Source organism: Xiphias gladius, chromosome 15 (assembly GCF_016859285.1).
Source record: "Xiphias gladius isolate SHS-SW01 ecotype Sanya breed wild chromosome 15, ASM1685928v1, whole genome shotgun sequence".
Taxonomy (NCBI): domain Eukaryota; kingdom Metazoa; phylum Chordata; class Actinopteri; order Istiophoriformes; family Xiphiidae; genus Xiphias; species Xiphias gladius.
Window position 1 is genome coordinate 87,017 of NC_053414.1, and position 17,879 is coordinate 104,895.

Genomic DNA, 17,879 nt, shown 5'->3' on the forward strand with positions numbered 1-17,879 from the left:
GACAGCAGATGATCACTTAATCTAAAAATCCATGTGAAAACAAACCTACCCATGTCTTTCTTGACGATGTTGTAGAAGACGCCACCCTGCTGGAATAAGTGCGGCAGCTTCTTTGCGTACGACCAAACATCCTCACCTGGAACCCAGAGAAACAGTTCACACAAGTTAACAAGGATTTAACAAACCAGCGGAAACTCTAAACACACCACAAGGTTAAAATGAGTCTGTGCTAGCAGGCTGGGTGTATATATTACTCCTTATGCAGCTGTAAAAATCCAGAACAGTTTTAACAGTCAGTAGCATGTCACCACCACAAATTTGGCGACAGTAGAAACAGAAGGGACAGCTGACTCTCAAAGCACATTGAAATAAAATCAAACCGACAGCTGCCTGTAAGGAGTTTGAATTTCTAATATAATTGCCGTCTAAAAGGACAAATTTCTTTTTTTCAGGCTATGGCTTGTATTCGCAGTTTCCTCTGTCAGTTATAAGGATATTTTACTCCTCAGTTTCACTGCTGAGATCTGGTGGCGGAGCTACTCTGCTAACCACCGCTTTGAAAGTCCAACAGCAACAGCGACATGAGTGGTCAGACAGGCATACAAAATTAAAATAAACCCTTGACACAGTTATCCAAGCCACTGATTTGAAAGGCAAAAATAAAGGGAAGACAACTGAAGTGCAAGCACACAAACAGAGTTTCTCTGTTCCTCTATTGATGAGTAATAGAAAAAACTGTGCACTGTGCTCAGTGATCAGGTCTATCTGGTTAATAATTCCATAACGTGTTCAGGCCCCCCACTAATTATACAAAGCTACCTCTGTTGAATTTTAGATTTTTTTGCAATAAATCATTTTCAATTAATAATCTTATCACTACCTTAAATTATGTTTTAAACTGAAACTTGGCAGGATAATAGTAGTAGTTTACCAGTTCTCATTTAGTCAGCCCTTCCAAACATTCATTTTTTTCCTGTCTCACAACCTGGCAAGAAAGGTGATGGTGTTGCTCTCATATGTGAAGACTCAACTAATTTCAAAGCTTGTTAACAGCTTCACTGAGCTGCTTTCTGTTACCTCAGATTTTCTATGGTCTATTTGGAACTTTTGATCTGGTGCAGCATGTGGAAGAACACACTCTGGATTTGGATATTAGCAAAGGTGTTGATATTTCTAACACTTTTATCAGGGACATAGGCCTTTCTGGTCATTCTTGTGTTTACTTTAATATATCAGTTTCTCTTGTTACCCAAACAAAATTACTTTCTGTAAAAAAAAAAAAGGTACTATCTGACCTTTTATGGAAGCTATGTCTGTGACACTAAACCTAACATCATTACTTTCGACTGTAAAACGACTTTTTGACTGAAAGTTATTGATGCCATTGCACCTGGAAAGGTAAAAATCATCACAAGCAAGCAGAAAGCACAAAACAGATCCAGGAAAGCTTTGCATACATGGAGAAAAGGAAAAAGAAGCAAATGGTGAGGCTTCGCATTTACAACTCTGAAATAAATATGGCTAAACACATGTTTTTCTCAAACATCATCAACTAGAATAGCAACAGTTCTCGTGTCTTGTTTGCCACTATTGAGAAGCTAACTAGTTCCCCAACAGGGTTTACCCCAGATGTCCTACCTATCAATGAGTGTAATGAGTTTTCACCTTTTTTAGTAATAAAATCAGAAATATCAGACCAGCCATAAATTCCTCCATGTCAAACAATAGAACCAGACCACTGCTGCAGCCGCAGAGAAACAATTCGGCTAAATGATCAGCATTCACCGCTGTCAATATTAAAACTCTGGAGGATGAAGTTAAGAATCTTAAGTCGTCCACCTGCTGTTTTGACACCCTGCCAACCAGCTTTTTCTAAATGGTTTTCAGTTGCTTAAAAAAATGGAGGTGCTGAAAATGATCAGTGGCTCACTCATTGTCCCTAAAATCACTGACACTAACAGTTGTTAAGCCCCTTCTAAAGAAAGGCAGTCTGGATCCTTCAATACTAAAGTATTACAGACCCATCCCCAATCTTCCTTTTATTGGAAAGACTTTTCAGAAAACTGTTAAGATTCAATTTAACAACTTTTAAAATGCCTTTTGGACAGATTTCAATCTGGCTTCAGACCACATCACAGCACTGAGACTCTACTAATAAAAGGTGTTAAATGACATTTGTCTAAATACTAATTCAGGTAAAACATCAGTTTGGGTGCTGCTTAATCTTAGTACAGCCTTTGATACTTTGGACAAAAAAAAAAATGCATCTTGACAGACTGGAGAAGTGGGTGGGTATATCAGGCACAGACCTGAGTTGGTTCAGATCACATCTGGAATTGAGGGGATATGTTGTTTCTATTGGTGATCATAAATCTTAAAGGATCACCGTGATGTGTGGAGTCCCCAGGGTTCGATCCTTGGGCTGCTGTTTGGGCAACTCTTTCAAATCTATGTAAAACATTTTGAATTGCCTATATGTTTGAAATGTGCTGTCTGAATAAAGCTAGCTAGCTTGCCTTAAGTAGAGTGGGTCAAAGTTTCTCTGATCTAATGGACACTGTTTACAAAATGCAGTTTAGGTTACAATCTCTGACTTCATCTTGGTTTTTTCCCCCTAAGATCAGTGGTTTATACGATTGGTTGTAACTTAACTGAAACTGACTGCTCATCTGTTTCCTCAAGAGACAAGTTATGTCTAATTATGTGGCTATGGCTGTTGAGTAAAATTAGAGCTGCAACAATTAGTTGATTAATCAATTAGTTGAAAAATGCTGAATCCAGCTTCTCAAATTTGACAATTTGCTGCTTTTATTTGTCATCCTGTACATGATAGCAAACTGAATATCTTTAGGTTTTGGACAGTTGAAGCTGTCACCTAGGTCTGTGGGAAATTACAGTATAACAGGCATTTTGCACTGTATTCAGGCGTTTTATAGAGAAAAAGATTATTCAAAAAAATAATTGGCAGATTTAAAGATAGCCAGCAGTCTCCACTGGCTTGAGGCACTGGTCCTCCCAGCTCCTAGCTGTAGCTTCATATTAAGAGTACAGACATGAGAGTGTATCAATCTGAACATCTAACACATAGCAAGAAAGACAATAAGTGTATTTCACAAAATGTCACATAATTTTATCAGTGGGTCCTGTTTTTCTAAATTTGATCATGTTTCATATTCTTTATGCAGCGCACATAACCTGTTCACAATGTCCCAATTACAACTACACCTGATATAACAATTCAAATTAAGGTTCCAACTAGCGATTAGTCTGCAGATAAGTCTCTTGATTCATCGATTATTCATTTTGTCTATGTCAGAAATTTTATGAAAAATGCCTGGTTCTCCCCAGGGAACGAGAGGGTAACCTCAATGTGACTGCAAGTCGCTAAGAGGAAGGCTCTAACTGTTGTCTGTGCTAATGCAACTAAGAGCAGTTGGAGTCTATGGGTAGGGTCTTGTCAAGGGCACCACCTGGGGACTCTATAACTCCCTTTCCACCAAAACGAATGTAGCGCTAGTTGCGGGCTGGTGCTAGTGCCAGTTCGGAGATGGCTCAACTTGCAAACCTTCTAAGAGCCGGTTTGCTTTTCCACAGGCTAGAGAGCCACCACAGAGCCACGTCATTACATCACGTTACACATCTGTATACGTCTCTGCTTTGCCAGCAACGCTAGTGCCAAGCTGGTTCCTCTGGCCAGGACTATCAGGAGTAGTTTCCCTGCCATCAGCAGCAGAGCTGCTAGCTTCCTCGCAGCTCCTGTGTCGACGTCTGTCCATCTTTGGTTTTAGAGGACTTTATAGCACTTGTTGGAAAGCTTTTATTGCACTTAAAGAAACAAGATGTCAACCTATCGCTCCTCTGATCAGCTCCCGCTCTGGGTGCGTGGGTAGAAAGTAGATGAGAGGAGAGAAATGCAGTAGTGACTTTCACACTGAGCTGAAATGTAAGGAGTGCACATAAATTAGGTAAACAACAAAAATATTTTGTTTGTTTTTAAAACCAAAAATTATTTGGTTTCTTGTTATTGTGTAACAAAAATCACAATAATCACAGAACATCTTATCATTATTGGAACAACATCAAAATTGTGCTCACTGATGGGATATTAATTATTTAATTACACGTGCATGACTGTGCATTTTCTTTTTTGGCACTGACACGTTTCTTCTGTTTATATGTATGTCACAGATACTTTTTGATATTCAAATCAACAAAGTCAACATCAGGGGAGTCATAAATCACCACATAACCAAGTAAGGTAGTAAAAATGTACCTAAATTGTTCACTGATGTATCTAAACAGTTCTGCTGATGCTCTGTATAAACTCTCAGTATGAAGACTCTGCGATCCAGGTTAGAAACACAGACTGATAAGCGGATGTTTTGTTTTTTCTTGGACAGGAGGATTATTGAATATGAGCTCTTGCTAACAGGAAATGCAGCGTCAGGCCTGCAGAGAATTCAGAGTGCAGATGAAACCTTCCTGAATATTGACAGACGCTCTCTGTCATGCTGCCTGCTGGCCTGCTGATCTGTTTATCTGAATGCAGCCGTGACCTTTGACCCTGTTGGCAGGTGAGATGCCTGAGTCAGCACATTCACAACACACACACACACACACACACACTTTTTCTGGTAGTATTCAGGGCAGCTGATCAAAAACAGCCACTGCGATGGGCATCACCTGCAGACTGTGAGCTCGATCAGCCGCTCAGTCAATACCTGCAGGCTATTATTCACCTGCCTGCTGTGACCAATCGGGAACCAGCGTGCATGTGTGCCGTACATCTGGACAAGAGTATGTGAGTAGAGTGAAACAGCGTCACAACTGCTCAGCTCTCGCTCCCTGCTTACACTGAGAAATAACCCACCTTAGGTTCAACCGTAGGTGTGGTGAATGAGGCCTTTCAGCTGCATTTCACGTGATGCAGCGTGAACACATTCAACATCAGCACGACACAAATAGACACAAATTCGCTCCAGATGTTGTAAACTGAGGTGAAGACACATCTGCTTGAGATCGGATGTTTCAACTTGGAAAACAAATTGCTAGTTGTTGTAGCAAGTTGCATGATCTCCTTAAAAGGAGGTGTTAACAATTGTTCAAGTCTGTCTTCAAACAGTAGCCAGGTGCCTTCATGAACACTGAAACACGTTTCAGCTACTATGATCATTCCTCCTGTCCATACTGGCCATTACAATCTCTCTTCCTAGTGCCATTCTAATGAAAGTGATGTGGAACAAAATCCACAGTCTTTGCAAACTTAATCTAAAGCTAATATGAAACTTCAGTGGTCTGAGTTGGTCAAATCAAGGGGATATCTTCTAAAGACTCAGTCTTTTTAGCATAAAATTCCCTCTTTATGTACAGTACGTACTTACTGAGCTGCGGTGGAGCAACAGTAACACTGCAACTTTGGCAGATATCCACTTGGTTAGATAAACTCGGCCTGTTGAAGTCTCATATGAACTTCAGATATACTTTGGAACGTATTTTCAAGGAGAATGAGGACTGTGAATTTTGTCCCATCACTTACATTAAGGGTTCTCTTAATGTACAGTATGAAAAGGAGGAATGATTACAACAAGCAAAAACTGCTTCAGTGTTCACATGGGTGACTGACTATGTGTTAGGACCTTTAATGTACAGATTAGCTTAAATGATGACAAGATGTTTTTGTTATCTACAAGTCAAACCGACAACCATGAATGCAGTAACTGCTCAGAATGGTGAGTGACGGTATCTCAAAAATAAAATCTCAGTAAAACTCCATTTAAGACAAACTTTAACATCTTTGAAGCTGTCAATAAAATAGCTCTGACCAGTACGAAACTCAAATTCATGAAGAATAACTCCAGTTTAAGACCTTTATACTGGAATTATCATATGTGATATTTAGGGAATTTAATGTAAACTTTGATTAAACATATTTAATTGGTCAGGACTGGACAGAATGAAAGTCTTGTTTAAGCTAGTTAAAAAGTCACTGTGGATATCTTTAACTGGAGGTTTCAGCCAGCAGTAACAGACTAAGATTAGTCTTAGTTGGAAAACCTTTATATTCAAATCAAACTGTCAACCGTAAATTGATATCTTCACAAGTCCAACTGTAGTGAGATGTGACATAAATTAACCTTCTGACTACAAGAATTAGAGTTGTAATGTAAGTATGATCGTGTGCTGAAACAATTAGTTAGATGACAAAATAATTTGACTGCAATTTCTACAAATTGGTGATTTGTCAAAAAAAAATCATCTTTAAAAAAACAAATGTTAAATATTTCAGCCAATGTTTTCCTCTGTTTCATATGACCTGAGTGAACCTTTATGACTTCTGACTTTTTGATTCAGTTTGTCTCTGCCTTAAAATCTGCTCCTAGAACTAAATTTGGTGTGTTGGTAAAAGTTTCATAGGGAGGTGGGGAGGAGACCTCGCCTATATGTCACACTCCTCTGTATTCTTACCCATCAAGGTCGCTAGGAGACAGAGGGAGGACATCTCAAGGTCAATGCTGTCCTGGAGTTCCCGGCTGCTCATTCTGCCGGATGTCACAGCGTCCTCACTCTTCACCGAGTGCAGGGCAGAGTGCGAGCTGGAGGCTCGCGGGATGGAGGCCGCGGTGCTCTTGTCCTCAGGGCCCCTCAATATCTCCACTGTCACCCTGTCACCGTGCTGCAGCGCCATGGGCTCGTTCTCCTCGCCGTCCTTCGGGGGTACCAGCTCCTTGGGCGGGAAGCCGTAGCGGATGCACTGCTGCATTGGCGGCACGGCAAACTGGTTGGCGATGCTCCTCTGCAGCTCTGAGAAGGTCGTGTGGGCCTGCAGGGTCAGCATGGCCTGCCTGCCGTCACTGGTGGTCACACGGATCTTCTTCTCCTTATAGGACGAGGAGGGGGAGGAGGATTTGGTGGGTGTGGCCGGAGCTGAAGAGGAGGAGGTTTCTGGAGACCCGCCAGGGGAAGACGTCCGGCCGTGGCCTTTCTGCTCCTGCTTCAGCTTGTCAGTCCGTCGCTTCTGAGTGACGAAGGCCTGCTCGCTGATGCTCTGCTGGATGCTGCGCTCTGCTCGGCTCATCGTCAGCTCCTCTTTGTGCAGTGTCTTTGCTTTCTGACCAGTAAGTATTATCTTAGTGGGCGGCTGGGGGTCCATCACCTGCTGAGTCTCTGTGACGTCAGTGAGACGCTGAACATGAGCCCCGTCGATAGACACTGGGTTGTACTCGTCCGGGTTCTTCTTAGCGGTATGATGCAGTATGGTGTTGACTACTTTCTGGACCAGGATCTCGCTGCCAAACTCCCCAGGGAAGTGCTTGGTGACCAGTTTCATAGCCACATCATACACATTGCTGTTCAATGCTGTGTCTGTCTCATACTGGAACCAGTACACAGTCTCTCGCACCACCCGACCCCCCCACTCCAGCGTAATGGGGAAGGCTTCGGGGAGGTTGTCATATTCTTTTCCCTCCCAGTAATGCTTGAAGCCACATCCACACTTCCCCCCCTGGGAGCGGGTGTTGGTTCTGTCCCCGTCCAAGTAAACCACCGACCCGTTGCCACGGATGTGGCGGACTGACGTGCCGTGACACCAGCTGCAGGTGTTGAGGGAGCTCAGTTTGTAATCTGGGATGAGGACGTCTCTCTGGGGGTCATAAGAGCAGACCACGTTATTGAGGGGGAAGCTGTAGTTCTTGTCCGGCCGCAGCTGGCCGTGGGTGGATTTGGCTAAGTTGTAGAGCTTTCCACCAGGAACCAACCACTCCGGCAGGACGTGGAGCTCAGAGAGGGCGCCACAGATCAGGCAGCGGTGCAGCCGGTTCTCCATCACCGACTTCTTAGCCGCCTCAGTCACCTCCTCGGGCTGGATGCCGATCACACCGGTCCGTCTGTAGACGTACTGGTGCACATCAGCCACCAGCGACGGGTGGATGCTGTGCTTCTCCATGAACACCTCCTCCATGGCATTGACCAGCCTCATCAGATATTTATCCTGCAAGCTGCGGTCGCCGCCAATCACACAACTCCCGTCTGGCTCCAGCTTGATGTATTTCCTGATGAGCTCCTGAGGGACGCCCCAGGCCTTAGGCAGCAGGCGGGCCGGCAGCTTGGGCAGCACCGTGTTCTTGATTCCCACCAGGGGGATGTAGTGGTTCCTGCCGGAGCTGCTCCAGGCGATGCAGATAGGTTTGTTGAGCTTCCCATCTTTCCCCCGGCACTGCTCCTCAGCCACCAGCCCGGGCAGGAAGGTGGCTGAATAATCCCCAGAGCTCCTCATTCCACTGAGGGAGTCCAGCAGGATTATGGGACGGTGGAGGACGTTAGCCAAACCAAATATGTGGATGTTGCGTAGTCCAAGCGGCACACCTTCAGGTGGGATGAACAGGGGGTCACACTCATTGATGATGTCCTCCCACTCTGCCGCATCAATAAAATCCTGAAACAGGGCCTTGTAGCGGTCCAGGTTCTGCTTGAAGTTCTGTTTGAGGTTCTCTCTCAGGGCATGCCAGAAGAGTTCTCTTCCTACCAGGGCTCTGGACACAGCATGAACCAGGCAGTGCCCGTCTCCATCTACGTGGACCGGAATGAGACACTCTCTGTTACCGTTGGCTTTCTTAACCTCCTCTAGGGTGTCATGGAGGTATATGAGGCTCCCTGACCTGTCCTTGCCGTAGCCCATGGTGGACACATGGTCCGGCTCAATCAGGAAAGCTCTGTCTCCCAGGAGCGAGCAGTCAAACATCTCACCCTGGTTCATTTCCCTCAGCAGCTTGGCTTTGCCGGTTTGTTTATCCATGCCGTACCTGGTGAGGACCGGGGACAGGAGCTTGCAGTGGTAATTAGAAAGCCCCATTACCTTCACCAGCTCGGTTCCTTTCTTCGGGGCCCCGGTGACGCCGAGCAGGGCGTTTCTGAGCAGATTGTGAAGCACAACATCCGGATCAGTCACTTCTTCGACATTTAACAGGTTCTTCTGCTCGTGGCGTTGACCACACTCGGTGCACTCGATGCTAACGGAGCCGTGAGCGGGGAAGAACAGCCTCGCCTGACATTTCGGGTCTGGGCAGGTACCAGACAAAATACGCTTGTCTTTTTTCTTTGAGCTCTGTAGCAGCGACATTTCGGGTAAAAAAAGAAGCTGAAACTGTCTTTCAGCTTCACAGAACCATGATAGTCACACTCCGGCGAGACCGTCAGACGAGCCCGGACCCCGCTATCGACAGTTATTAACCAAAATAACAGAAGAACAACACGGAAGCGGCTGTTTTTTTCTTTAGCGACTGACCGTTGTTAAACGTGATACGCAATGACGCCAGACTGTGGGAGTTGTAGTTCTGCTGCGTAACTACGTTCAAATATTTTACGCACGATGATCTGAATGACTGCATTTTCTCTTTTCTTCGTGCCAATAACACCAACTAACGAGAGAAGACATATTAACTTAAACCTGTGTCAATAGTTAAATGATTAAAATTAGCAACGTTAAGGTTCCCTTGACTACATTTACCAGAATGCAACACGTCGCAGTGACGTTTTTTGTGTCAGGAAGTCAACAAGACAGAAACATGACAGTTTGGGCAGGATGGACGAACTATATCTCAAGAATTTGGCCTCAAAATGTATTAACCCCCCTTTTTTTAGCTATATGTGCTTATAGGATGTTGTGGTCCAATGTGGTTTGGATGATTCGGGGCATAACACTAGCTGAGTTTGAGGTCAGCGGTACTGATAATAGGAGTTTACTGGTTAGCTTAGCTGCTAGCCTACGGGAAACTAAAACCAAATACAAAACATGCATATAGGTTATTCATTATTACAGTCAAAACCAGCGACCGTATTAAGAATAAACTTTACCCGCCTTGAGTCTGAACTTGGAGAGAAAGCTAAGGCCGCCGAACTCCACACAGAAATCTGTCAATTTAATGATTCGCTGCTTGATGGTCAATTCAGACAACTCAAAGAACTAGACTAAAGAATTTATATAAAGGTTTAGCGACGCCTGATCAATACGTCATAGATTTGATCCACCAGGCTGCACTTTATTTCGGTACGATTTAGCAGAAATGTGGTTCACAAAGCCTGCTGCAGGCATCTAGTGTGGGTTTGTGGCAGATGACTGACAGAGTAAAAAACAAGCTAAATACTACCGGTATTTTGGATGTGCGGCCAAATGAAGACAAAGACAACAGATATAAGAGATCAGGAATGTGTTGTAGTCATACTGGATAAAGTATTTGTAGCAGTTGGAAAAACAACAGAGATATGTCGATTCAATGCTTTGTTGCTCACCGGCCAATACAGAGAAGTCAAAGATGGATCTAGGGCCCTAAGCCTATATACATTTTGAGTGACTTCTGATCAATACGTTGTGTATTTGATCCACCAAGTTGAACCTTATTTAAGCAGGATTTTGGGAGAAATCTGGATCACAGAGCCTGCTGGGCCTGTTAAATGTCGTGAATAACAGTTGCCAAATTAAAAATAAATAAGAATTTTACCCAAAACAATTGTTGTAAACCTTATTCAAACAAAAGCAAAAAAAAAAGATATATACATCAGGAATGAGAGCCTCATCCAAGTGCCTTTTATTTATTATATATAAATAGAGGACGCTAATACATATTTATCTTGTTTTTTATGTTATGATTTATTTGACTTATTTATTTATTTTTCATTTCTTTCTTTTGTTGCTGCTGGTGTCTGACAGTTACCAAACATAGTTTCGTTGTATGCCTACAATGACAAAGTGTCTATTTTCCTTTGTCTTAAAAACAACAGTAGCAGAAGTGTATTGGCTCTTTCATTCAGGTTGTTTCCTTTGTAAAGCATCTTCTTATTTTGTATTAATTCTAGCCCATTAATAGTGCTAATTATTTTAGTAGGCTATTGCTGCAGCTTTTTATTCCTGGTAGCAGGAACTATGGTCTGTAGTAAATTGACGGTCTATTACAGGAATACTAACTGAAGTATTTCTAACAGCAGGCACCTTTTGTAGTGGACCTTTAGCCCGACAACTGTACTACCTGAAGTGTTCTAGTAAGAGCAGAACTATGTATGGCTGTAGTATTTGTCAAGTCAGTTAATGTACTGTACTGTCACACAACACAATAGATCCAAAGTGCTTTACAGGATAGGCAGAAAACTGGACACAAATAACAGATGGACTCCCACAAAATCACACACACACACACACACACACACACACACACACACACACACACTTTTAAAAAGAGCGAAATGACATAACTGAAAACAAAGAGGGAAAGAGGCACTGAGAAAGTTCTGTTACAAGCTAAGACCTCTTTGACTGAGGGAGAGACAAAAGGCTCTGTCACTGAGAACCCCAGGTTTCTATGAGAGCCAGCAGAAGTACAGTAGCTATGTTGGTAATCTTAGAGTTTACTGTCTTGTATTAGATGCAGTATAAATAGTATTTGAACTATTTGCAGAGATAGTAGCAACATTGACCCCAAGTGTCAGTGACTGCTGTGCATTGTTTAGTTCTAGATATATCACTGTGTTATTTTCTGCCAATAAAATAAGAAGGCGTCATAAGGTTGTCATGCCAACCACCATCAGCATCATCTGGATCTCCTTGCACTTCTTGCGACCAACCACAGGGTGGCGGTCTTACTCTTTGCCTTTTTTCATTTCAGCACCAGCGGCAAACAGAAACCCACCACGTGATCGACTTTTGCCTCAAACCTGCCACGTGGCGATGTCGGGAAGACCTCACTTGTCCATAACCTCCATTTAATCGGGTAACCTCATTGAGATCGAGGCCTCTTTTGTAAGACAGACCTGAGTACGGCAGAGAGAAAGAAAAACAAACCTAGCCAGACATAGCAAAAGCACATGCAGCGTCACAGACAATCAGAGGCAACACTAACCTGATGTTAAAAGTTCAAAATCATTCCATTATAAGGTGCAAAGTAGTGGAGGCCAGTCTGTTTAAGACCATCAAGAGACATACATGTCTCGTCTGCCGATGTAACGTCAGTCTTCTAATAGTTTTTCATGGTGAAAAGGATCAAACTGTTGAGAGTAATAGAACACATATGGGAACAAATATCATTAAAAGAATATTAAATGTATCCTTACGGCTCCTTAAGCCTCTTAAAAGGTCAGAGTTCCTTTACAGGAGATTTTTAAGAAGACATTTCCAGTTGGCTTTAAAGAAGCAATAAACTGCTGTTTATCGTGGTTTTTGAAATTAACACAGCTATACATTATCTTGAGTATTTTGAATTTTTTATTAATTATAATATTCATTTTTACAGAAATCACGATAATACAATTAATTTTTTCAATGGTAAATACACAGACACAAACATCTATATGATCTATTAATACAGTATAAGCTTAGATGAACATGAGAGAAACACTTGGTGGAGCTGAAACATGATCCTGGTCCATCATTTGTACTCGTTCACCTCAGCTGACACATTCAACAGCAGACAGGTTTTTGTACCAGTCTGTTTCACTGTGAGAGGAAATTACTACGGCATCTTTGGCTCTGGAACGAAACTGTATGTAACAGGTAAGAATCCACATTTATTTTCTTTCAGTTGTTTTACTGAAGAAGTTTGTGGTGCTGTTGAATGCAACACCAGGATGCAGCCAGGAAGTTTGTTAACTGTTGCTTTAAGTTTTTACAATTTAGTTTTCTTTAATTAGTAGACAGGTATTTATGCACCCATTCTCACTTTAAAACTAGATTAGTATCTGAAAAGAGCCTAGTAGTCGTCATAATTTCCCTGTGCATCCTAAAACCTTAAAAATGTGAAAAGTACTGAGAGAATCCTGTCACTGATATTTTGGCTCCATTTGTTTGATTAACACCTGCTGCTTAATCAAACTTCCGACTGGTTTTCTTTTGAATTATTGTGCGGGATTTTCCTGCTTCAGAGGATCAGTTGAATTTTTGGTACAAAATCTTGAAATTTAATGAGATGAACATTGATGAGCAGGAGTAAATTCAATATGTTTTAATTGATATCTGGTCGTAAATATATTTATATAAAATACTAAATATATTTTGGAAAATGGTTAAAAAAATGCTAATCATGTCACTATTTCTATCTCTCTATGTGTATTTGATATGATGTACAGTAAATATTTCATATGATAAATATTATATAATACATCATATACATGTATCACACATACAGTGGGCTTATAAACATTTTAACTACCTTCTTTGTGGTGTGTGGTGTGGTGGACAAAATATGAGAAATAACATTCAACAGCACCACAACACTTCAGTCTTAAATGTGTCATAAATTTGATATGTAAAAATATATGGTGGCAAATATATAATTATACATATAATTGGCGTGGATGGGGGCATTGTAATTCAGGAAGATACCCCTCCCATCAGGATGGGAATGTTTCCTCATAGGATGGAGGTGATCACTCAGAACAACTGTGTATTGATTTGCTCTAATTGGACAAGTGGACCCAAACCATAACCTACCAAAATGCCCCCCACCGCATAACAGAGCCTCCGGATCCCCTCAGTGTAGGGGCAAAGCATTCAGGCCTGTACCGTTCTCTTGGTGTACGCCACACATGCGCTCGCCCACAAGTCGAGAATATGGTGAAGCAAGACTCATCGGACCATATCACTTTTGTCCACATCTCTGTAGACCAGTGTCTATGGTTTCCACTGAACTCTCAAATATGCATTCATCTTTGTAATGAGGGTTCATGCACTGCAACCCTACTATAATATCCCTCCCTATGTGACGGCACAAAGACTGTTCTTGCTGACACAGTCTGATCACGTCCTGCATTGACATTCTCGGTCTCATTCTCAGAAGAGTTGCTCTTTTGTTTTTCCTTAATTATCACACGAATCAATGATGTCCTTCCCCTAGATCTAAATGCAGATGTCACTTTAGTCACTGTTCCTATTGAAACACGAGCCAGTTAATCAGTCTTTGTGACTGAAGCTCCTGCTGTCCGTGCCTCAACAATGAACCCTCTTTCAAAGTCACTCAGACATGTCTCCTCCTCTGGTCCAGTTCTGCTGAAAAAGATCGGGACGCTTTCTACACATATAAATACCGCTGCTACGTCAGGCACGAGGGGGGCACAGTGGCGGCCCAGACAGAACAAGGTAATGAAGGCTTGGTGACTGTGTTCAGCAGTGGTTCAGCTTCATGTGGAGACGCTGTCAAAGACAGCAGAGCAGCAGAGGACTGACTGATTTCTTTTTTCATCCCTTTCTGTTGCAGTGGTTCCCCTGGATCCTCTCCAGCCTCAGTGCAGGGTGAAGCTGCTCTGTCTGCTGTACACAGCGCTGATAGTGAAGAGTCTGGTGTACTGCTGTGGACTCTCTCTGATCAGGATCCTCAGAAACAAGGGACCATCCACCAGCGGCACACATGCCCACTGACTGTTTTCTGCCTTTTCTCACCATGAGTTCATCTCATTCATCACTTCCATCACTATTGAGAAATTCAAGTAGAAGGAATGTTTTCATGCACGGGTTAGATACAGTCAGTCTAAAAATAATAAATACATATATCATATACATATATTTGCAGTTACTAAGTTTAAATTGTGTACTATAGTGTTATTGTAATACTCTATATCTACTTTAATAGTGACTCGTACATTCATAGGAAATTAAGCTGAATCATTAGGTGTTTTTTTTTTAATACTTTCTGCAGAGTGTGGCCAGTTTGTTAAATTCAATCACTGTAACATTCTCAATATATATTAAAAAAAATCACACTGTCTGTTTAGTATCAACATCCTTGTTTTTATGAATTTAAATTTGATTTTGGATCAAACAATTAGAAACAGAATCGACTATGTTGGCCAGATATACTGACACCTACAAGTAATTTGACTGTGGCTGTAAATAGCTCTCAGTATACTTTAATAAAGTGCCAGGAACAAATGAACAGGAAGATACAATTATAAGCGCACAGCTTAACTGGGGAGTTAACTTGAACATTAACCATCTTTACAAATGCGTCAGTGTCAAGGTAAAACTCTATGCTGATGAAACTGTTGCTTACACACACAAATAAAACAGCAGGGCAAGTTACTTAAGATCCATATAAAGTTAAACATATGAAATCATTTATTTTACATTTAGTTAAATATAAGATATTATTTACAAACTAATATAAATAAATACAAAAGTACGTGTATGACATCATTTACAAGCTACTCAAAGTACATATAAAGTTACTTATACAGTACGACCTCAGTTAAAAGCTGACTAAAATTTTTAAAGTTACATCTATGACACGATTTACACTCCAAACTTCATCTTAAAACATGTTGAAAATGATACAATTAAATATATTTTAGTAACTGAGAAAGTGGAAAAAATTAAATTTTGTCTTTTTTTGGGATGTTTTTTACATTGTCTGCATTGGCTGTGAAGCAAAAGTCATACAACAGCGACACCTTCAGTTTTCATCGGTATTCAACAGATTAAAATCTCATCAGTTCATCTCATTTATCACTTTGATCAGTATAAGAAATGTCACTTATGCAGTGTTGTGGTTGGTTATAAGAATGGTTCATTACGTTTTTGGCTGAAATCAGAACATGAACGCACTGAAGCTCCTGATTTAGTTCCTGACTTTAGCTCCCAGACCTCCTCACTACTTGGGTTTATGAACCTTAACAAGAATTAATTTGCATAACCACGGTCCTCAGAGCTTAGATAGCTTAGATGACAAATTCTAGAGACGTCAGATCAGAAAACTCTGATTCTTGTAGTTCTGGAGGGTCCTGACAAACAACCTGTGTCAGGTATGTAGGAGAACTTGTTGGCAGTAAAACTTTAAAGCGACCTTTAAGTGCTAAAACTCCAAATCTCTATAAAAGAAATCCAAAGGGCGAGACCTCCGGGTGGTTCGTCTCTGTGGGTCGCTGGGCTCAGTTTAACTCTGTGTGGGTGGAGGGCTCATCGGAAAAAGTGTCACTAAGAGACAAACTACAGAGAGGGAGGGGGGGTTCATGAGTGTGTACAGCAGCAGATATGAATCTGTTCTCAGTGGTTATTAGGACTCATAAAAAATCAACACTTCCTTTCCTGCAGTAGATGGGCTGTGTGGGTTCCTGCTCTGCAGCCTTCACGCCGTTAGCTCTGGGCTTTCACTGTGACAACACAATGACAGTTACAAGCATCCACTCTGGTTAAAGAATCATTCCAGGAAGGATCTGTGTTCTCACTCTGTGAGAGAACCAGCTCAAATCCTGACCTCGGAGCTGAGAAATGAACCTGGATGAAATAAAAAGAAGTTAAAGCTCCTTCAGTCTGCAAAGGTCCCATTTTATTACCTGTCACTAAATCGAACTGTGTTTTCAGCCTTTAGAGCATTTACACGAGACAAATTACTAAATGAAGTCTGAACATGAGAGTATGCAGAATAAAACTGTGAGGTGTTGGTGGACGTCATTATTATAATAATAAATAATGACTGACTCCTACACAGATGAAGAACACTTGCAAAAAGTAGAAATATTTTTTTAAAAAGTAGAAAAGATTTTAATATTAAGAACGCAACTGAAATCATGATTTTCAGAGATTTTTGTGAATTTTAAACACATAGAAATAAATGCTTTACATTAGAATATGAATAAACATCCGATTTACATCAAATATCCTCCTGCAGGTTTTTAGGAAGAAGGAAACTAAATATTTCCTGTGGGGTTTTTTGTATATATAAGATGTTAATAATAATTAATTATTCTTTGACTACTAAAACTTGAAGGTAATGAAAGGATCAGTATTATAGCAAGTAAGACGTTTTGATTTAGGCATATAATAATTCATATTTTCATTACTATGTTCTTATTTTATTATCAAATTATCAGTAATTTCTCATATGAAATATTAATAAAAGAGATTCATTCTGAAATGTTGGTGTTTCTGAAATCTTACATCCTCTCATGAATTTCTCCTTTAGAAAAATTACATTTCACAGTATTTAAATTGATACCATGAGAGCATGTTCAACACCGAGTCCCTGCCTGCAAATTAAAAAAAAAAGTACATTTGTTGTCATTAATCCGAGCAAGAAAACTCACCACACAGAGACACAACCACAAACCACTGAGACAAACAAGTCATGTTGTCGTTCTCTTCTCGAAGCAGAACTACAGCGTCCATGTTGGTTCACCTCAGGTCTCGTTATTTTAGTAAGTTACAGTTGATTAAAAAAACACCTTTTGTCAGGGGAGTCTGTACATCTCAATCAGTACCAGATGTTAATTCCTTCATCTCATCAATCCCACTGACCCATTGTATGTTATCTACATTATATGTTACTGTACAACATGCTGTGTTTTTCTTTTACATTGCATATGTTACTTGTGTATTTCTGTGTGAATTATTTTGTGATTCTGTCTTGTAACGTGTTAGATAAATATAAATCTTAGTTCACTCATAATCAGTAACTATACCAAACATTTTTTCTAATGATAGAAATGTGAAACTGAAGTTGTATTTGGGTTTTTCTGAAACAAAATAAACAAACCCATCGTTTTGCCAACATTTAAACTTCAGCCTCGACTGATCAAGCTGCTGTGTGATCATTTTTATAACAAGTGTAGTTTTAAAGCAGCTCCATCTGCTGATTGTTCATGGGCGTAAACCATTGTTTCATCAGCATAGAGTTTGACGTCCACTATGACACAGTTATAAAAGATGATTAATTTACAACCTAAATGATCAGGGGACCCAGCACTGAGCCTGGTGGTACACCCACAGCCACTGGTTTACATAAAATAACTACATGTTTATGTTTGCTTATGTTTTGTAGTGTCGTTGCGTTTTTTTTTTAGCTGTGTGCCTATATTTATATCATCCTGTCAGTTTGTTTTTGACATTATGTGAAAGTATATTAAGAGCT

General features: G+C 41.0%; 1 protein-coding gene across 1 annotated transcript in view; it reads right to left on the bottom strand.

Annotated features, from left to right (window-relative positions):
• The window catches only part of vcpip1 (valosin containing protein (p97)/p47 complex interacting protein 1), a 9,964-nt gene extending 629 nt beyond the window's left edge, over window positions 1–9,335 (bottom strand). Inside the window, exons 1-2 of the mRNA XM_040146082.1 lie at window positions 6,466–9,335; window positions 46–136 (exon numbers count right to left, since the gene is read on the bottom strand). Of these exons, the coding sequence (XP_040002016.1) occupies window positions 46–136; window positions 6,466–9,115 (2,741 nt within the window). The 5' untranslated portion in view covers window positions 9,116–9,335. The remainder of the gene's footprint in view (window positions 1–45; window positions 137–6,465) is intronic.
• Window positions 9,336–17,879: the final 8,544 nt, after the last annotated feature.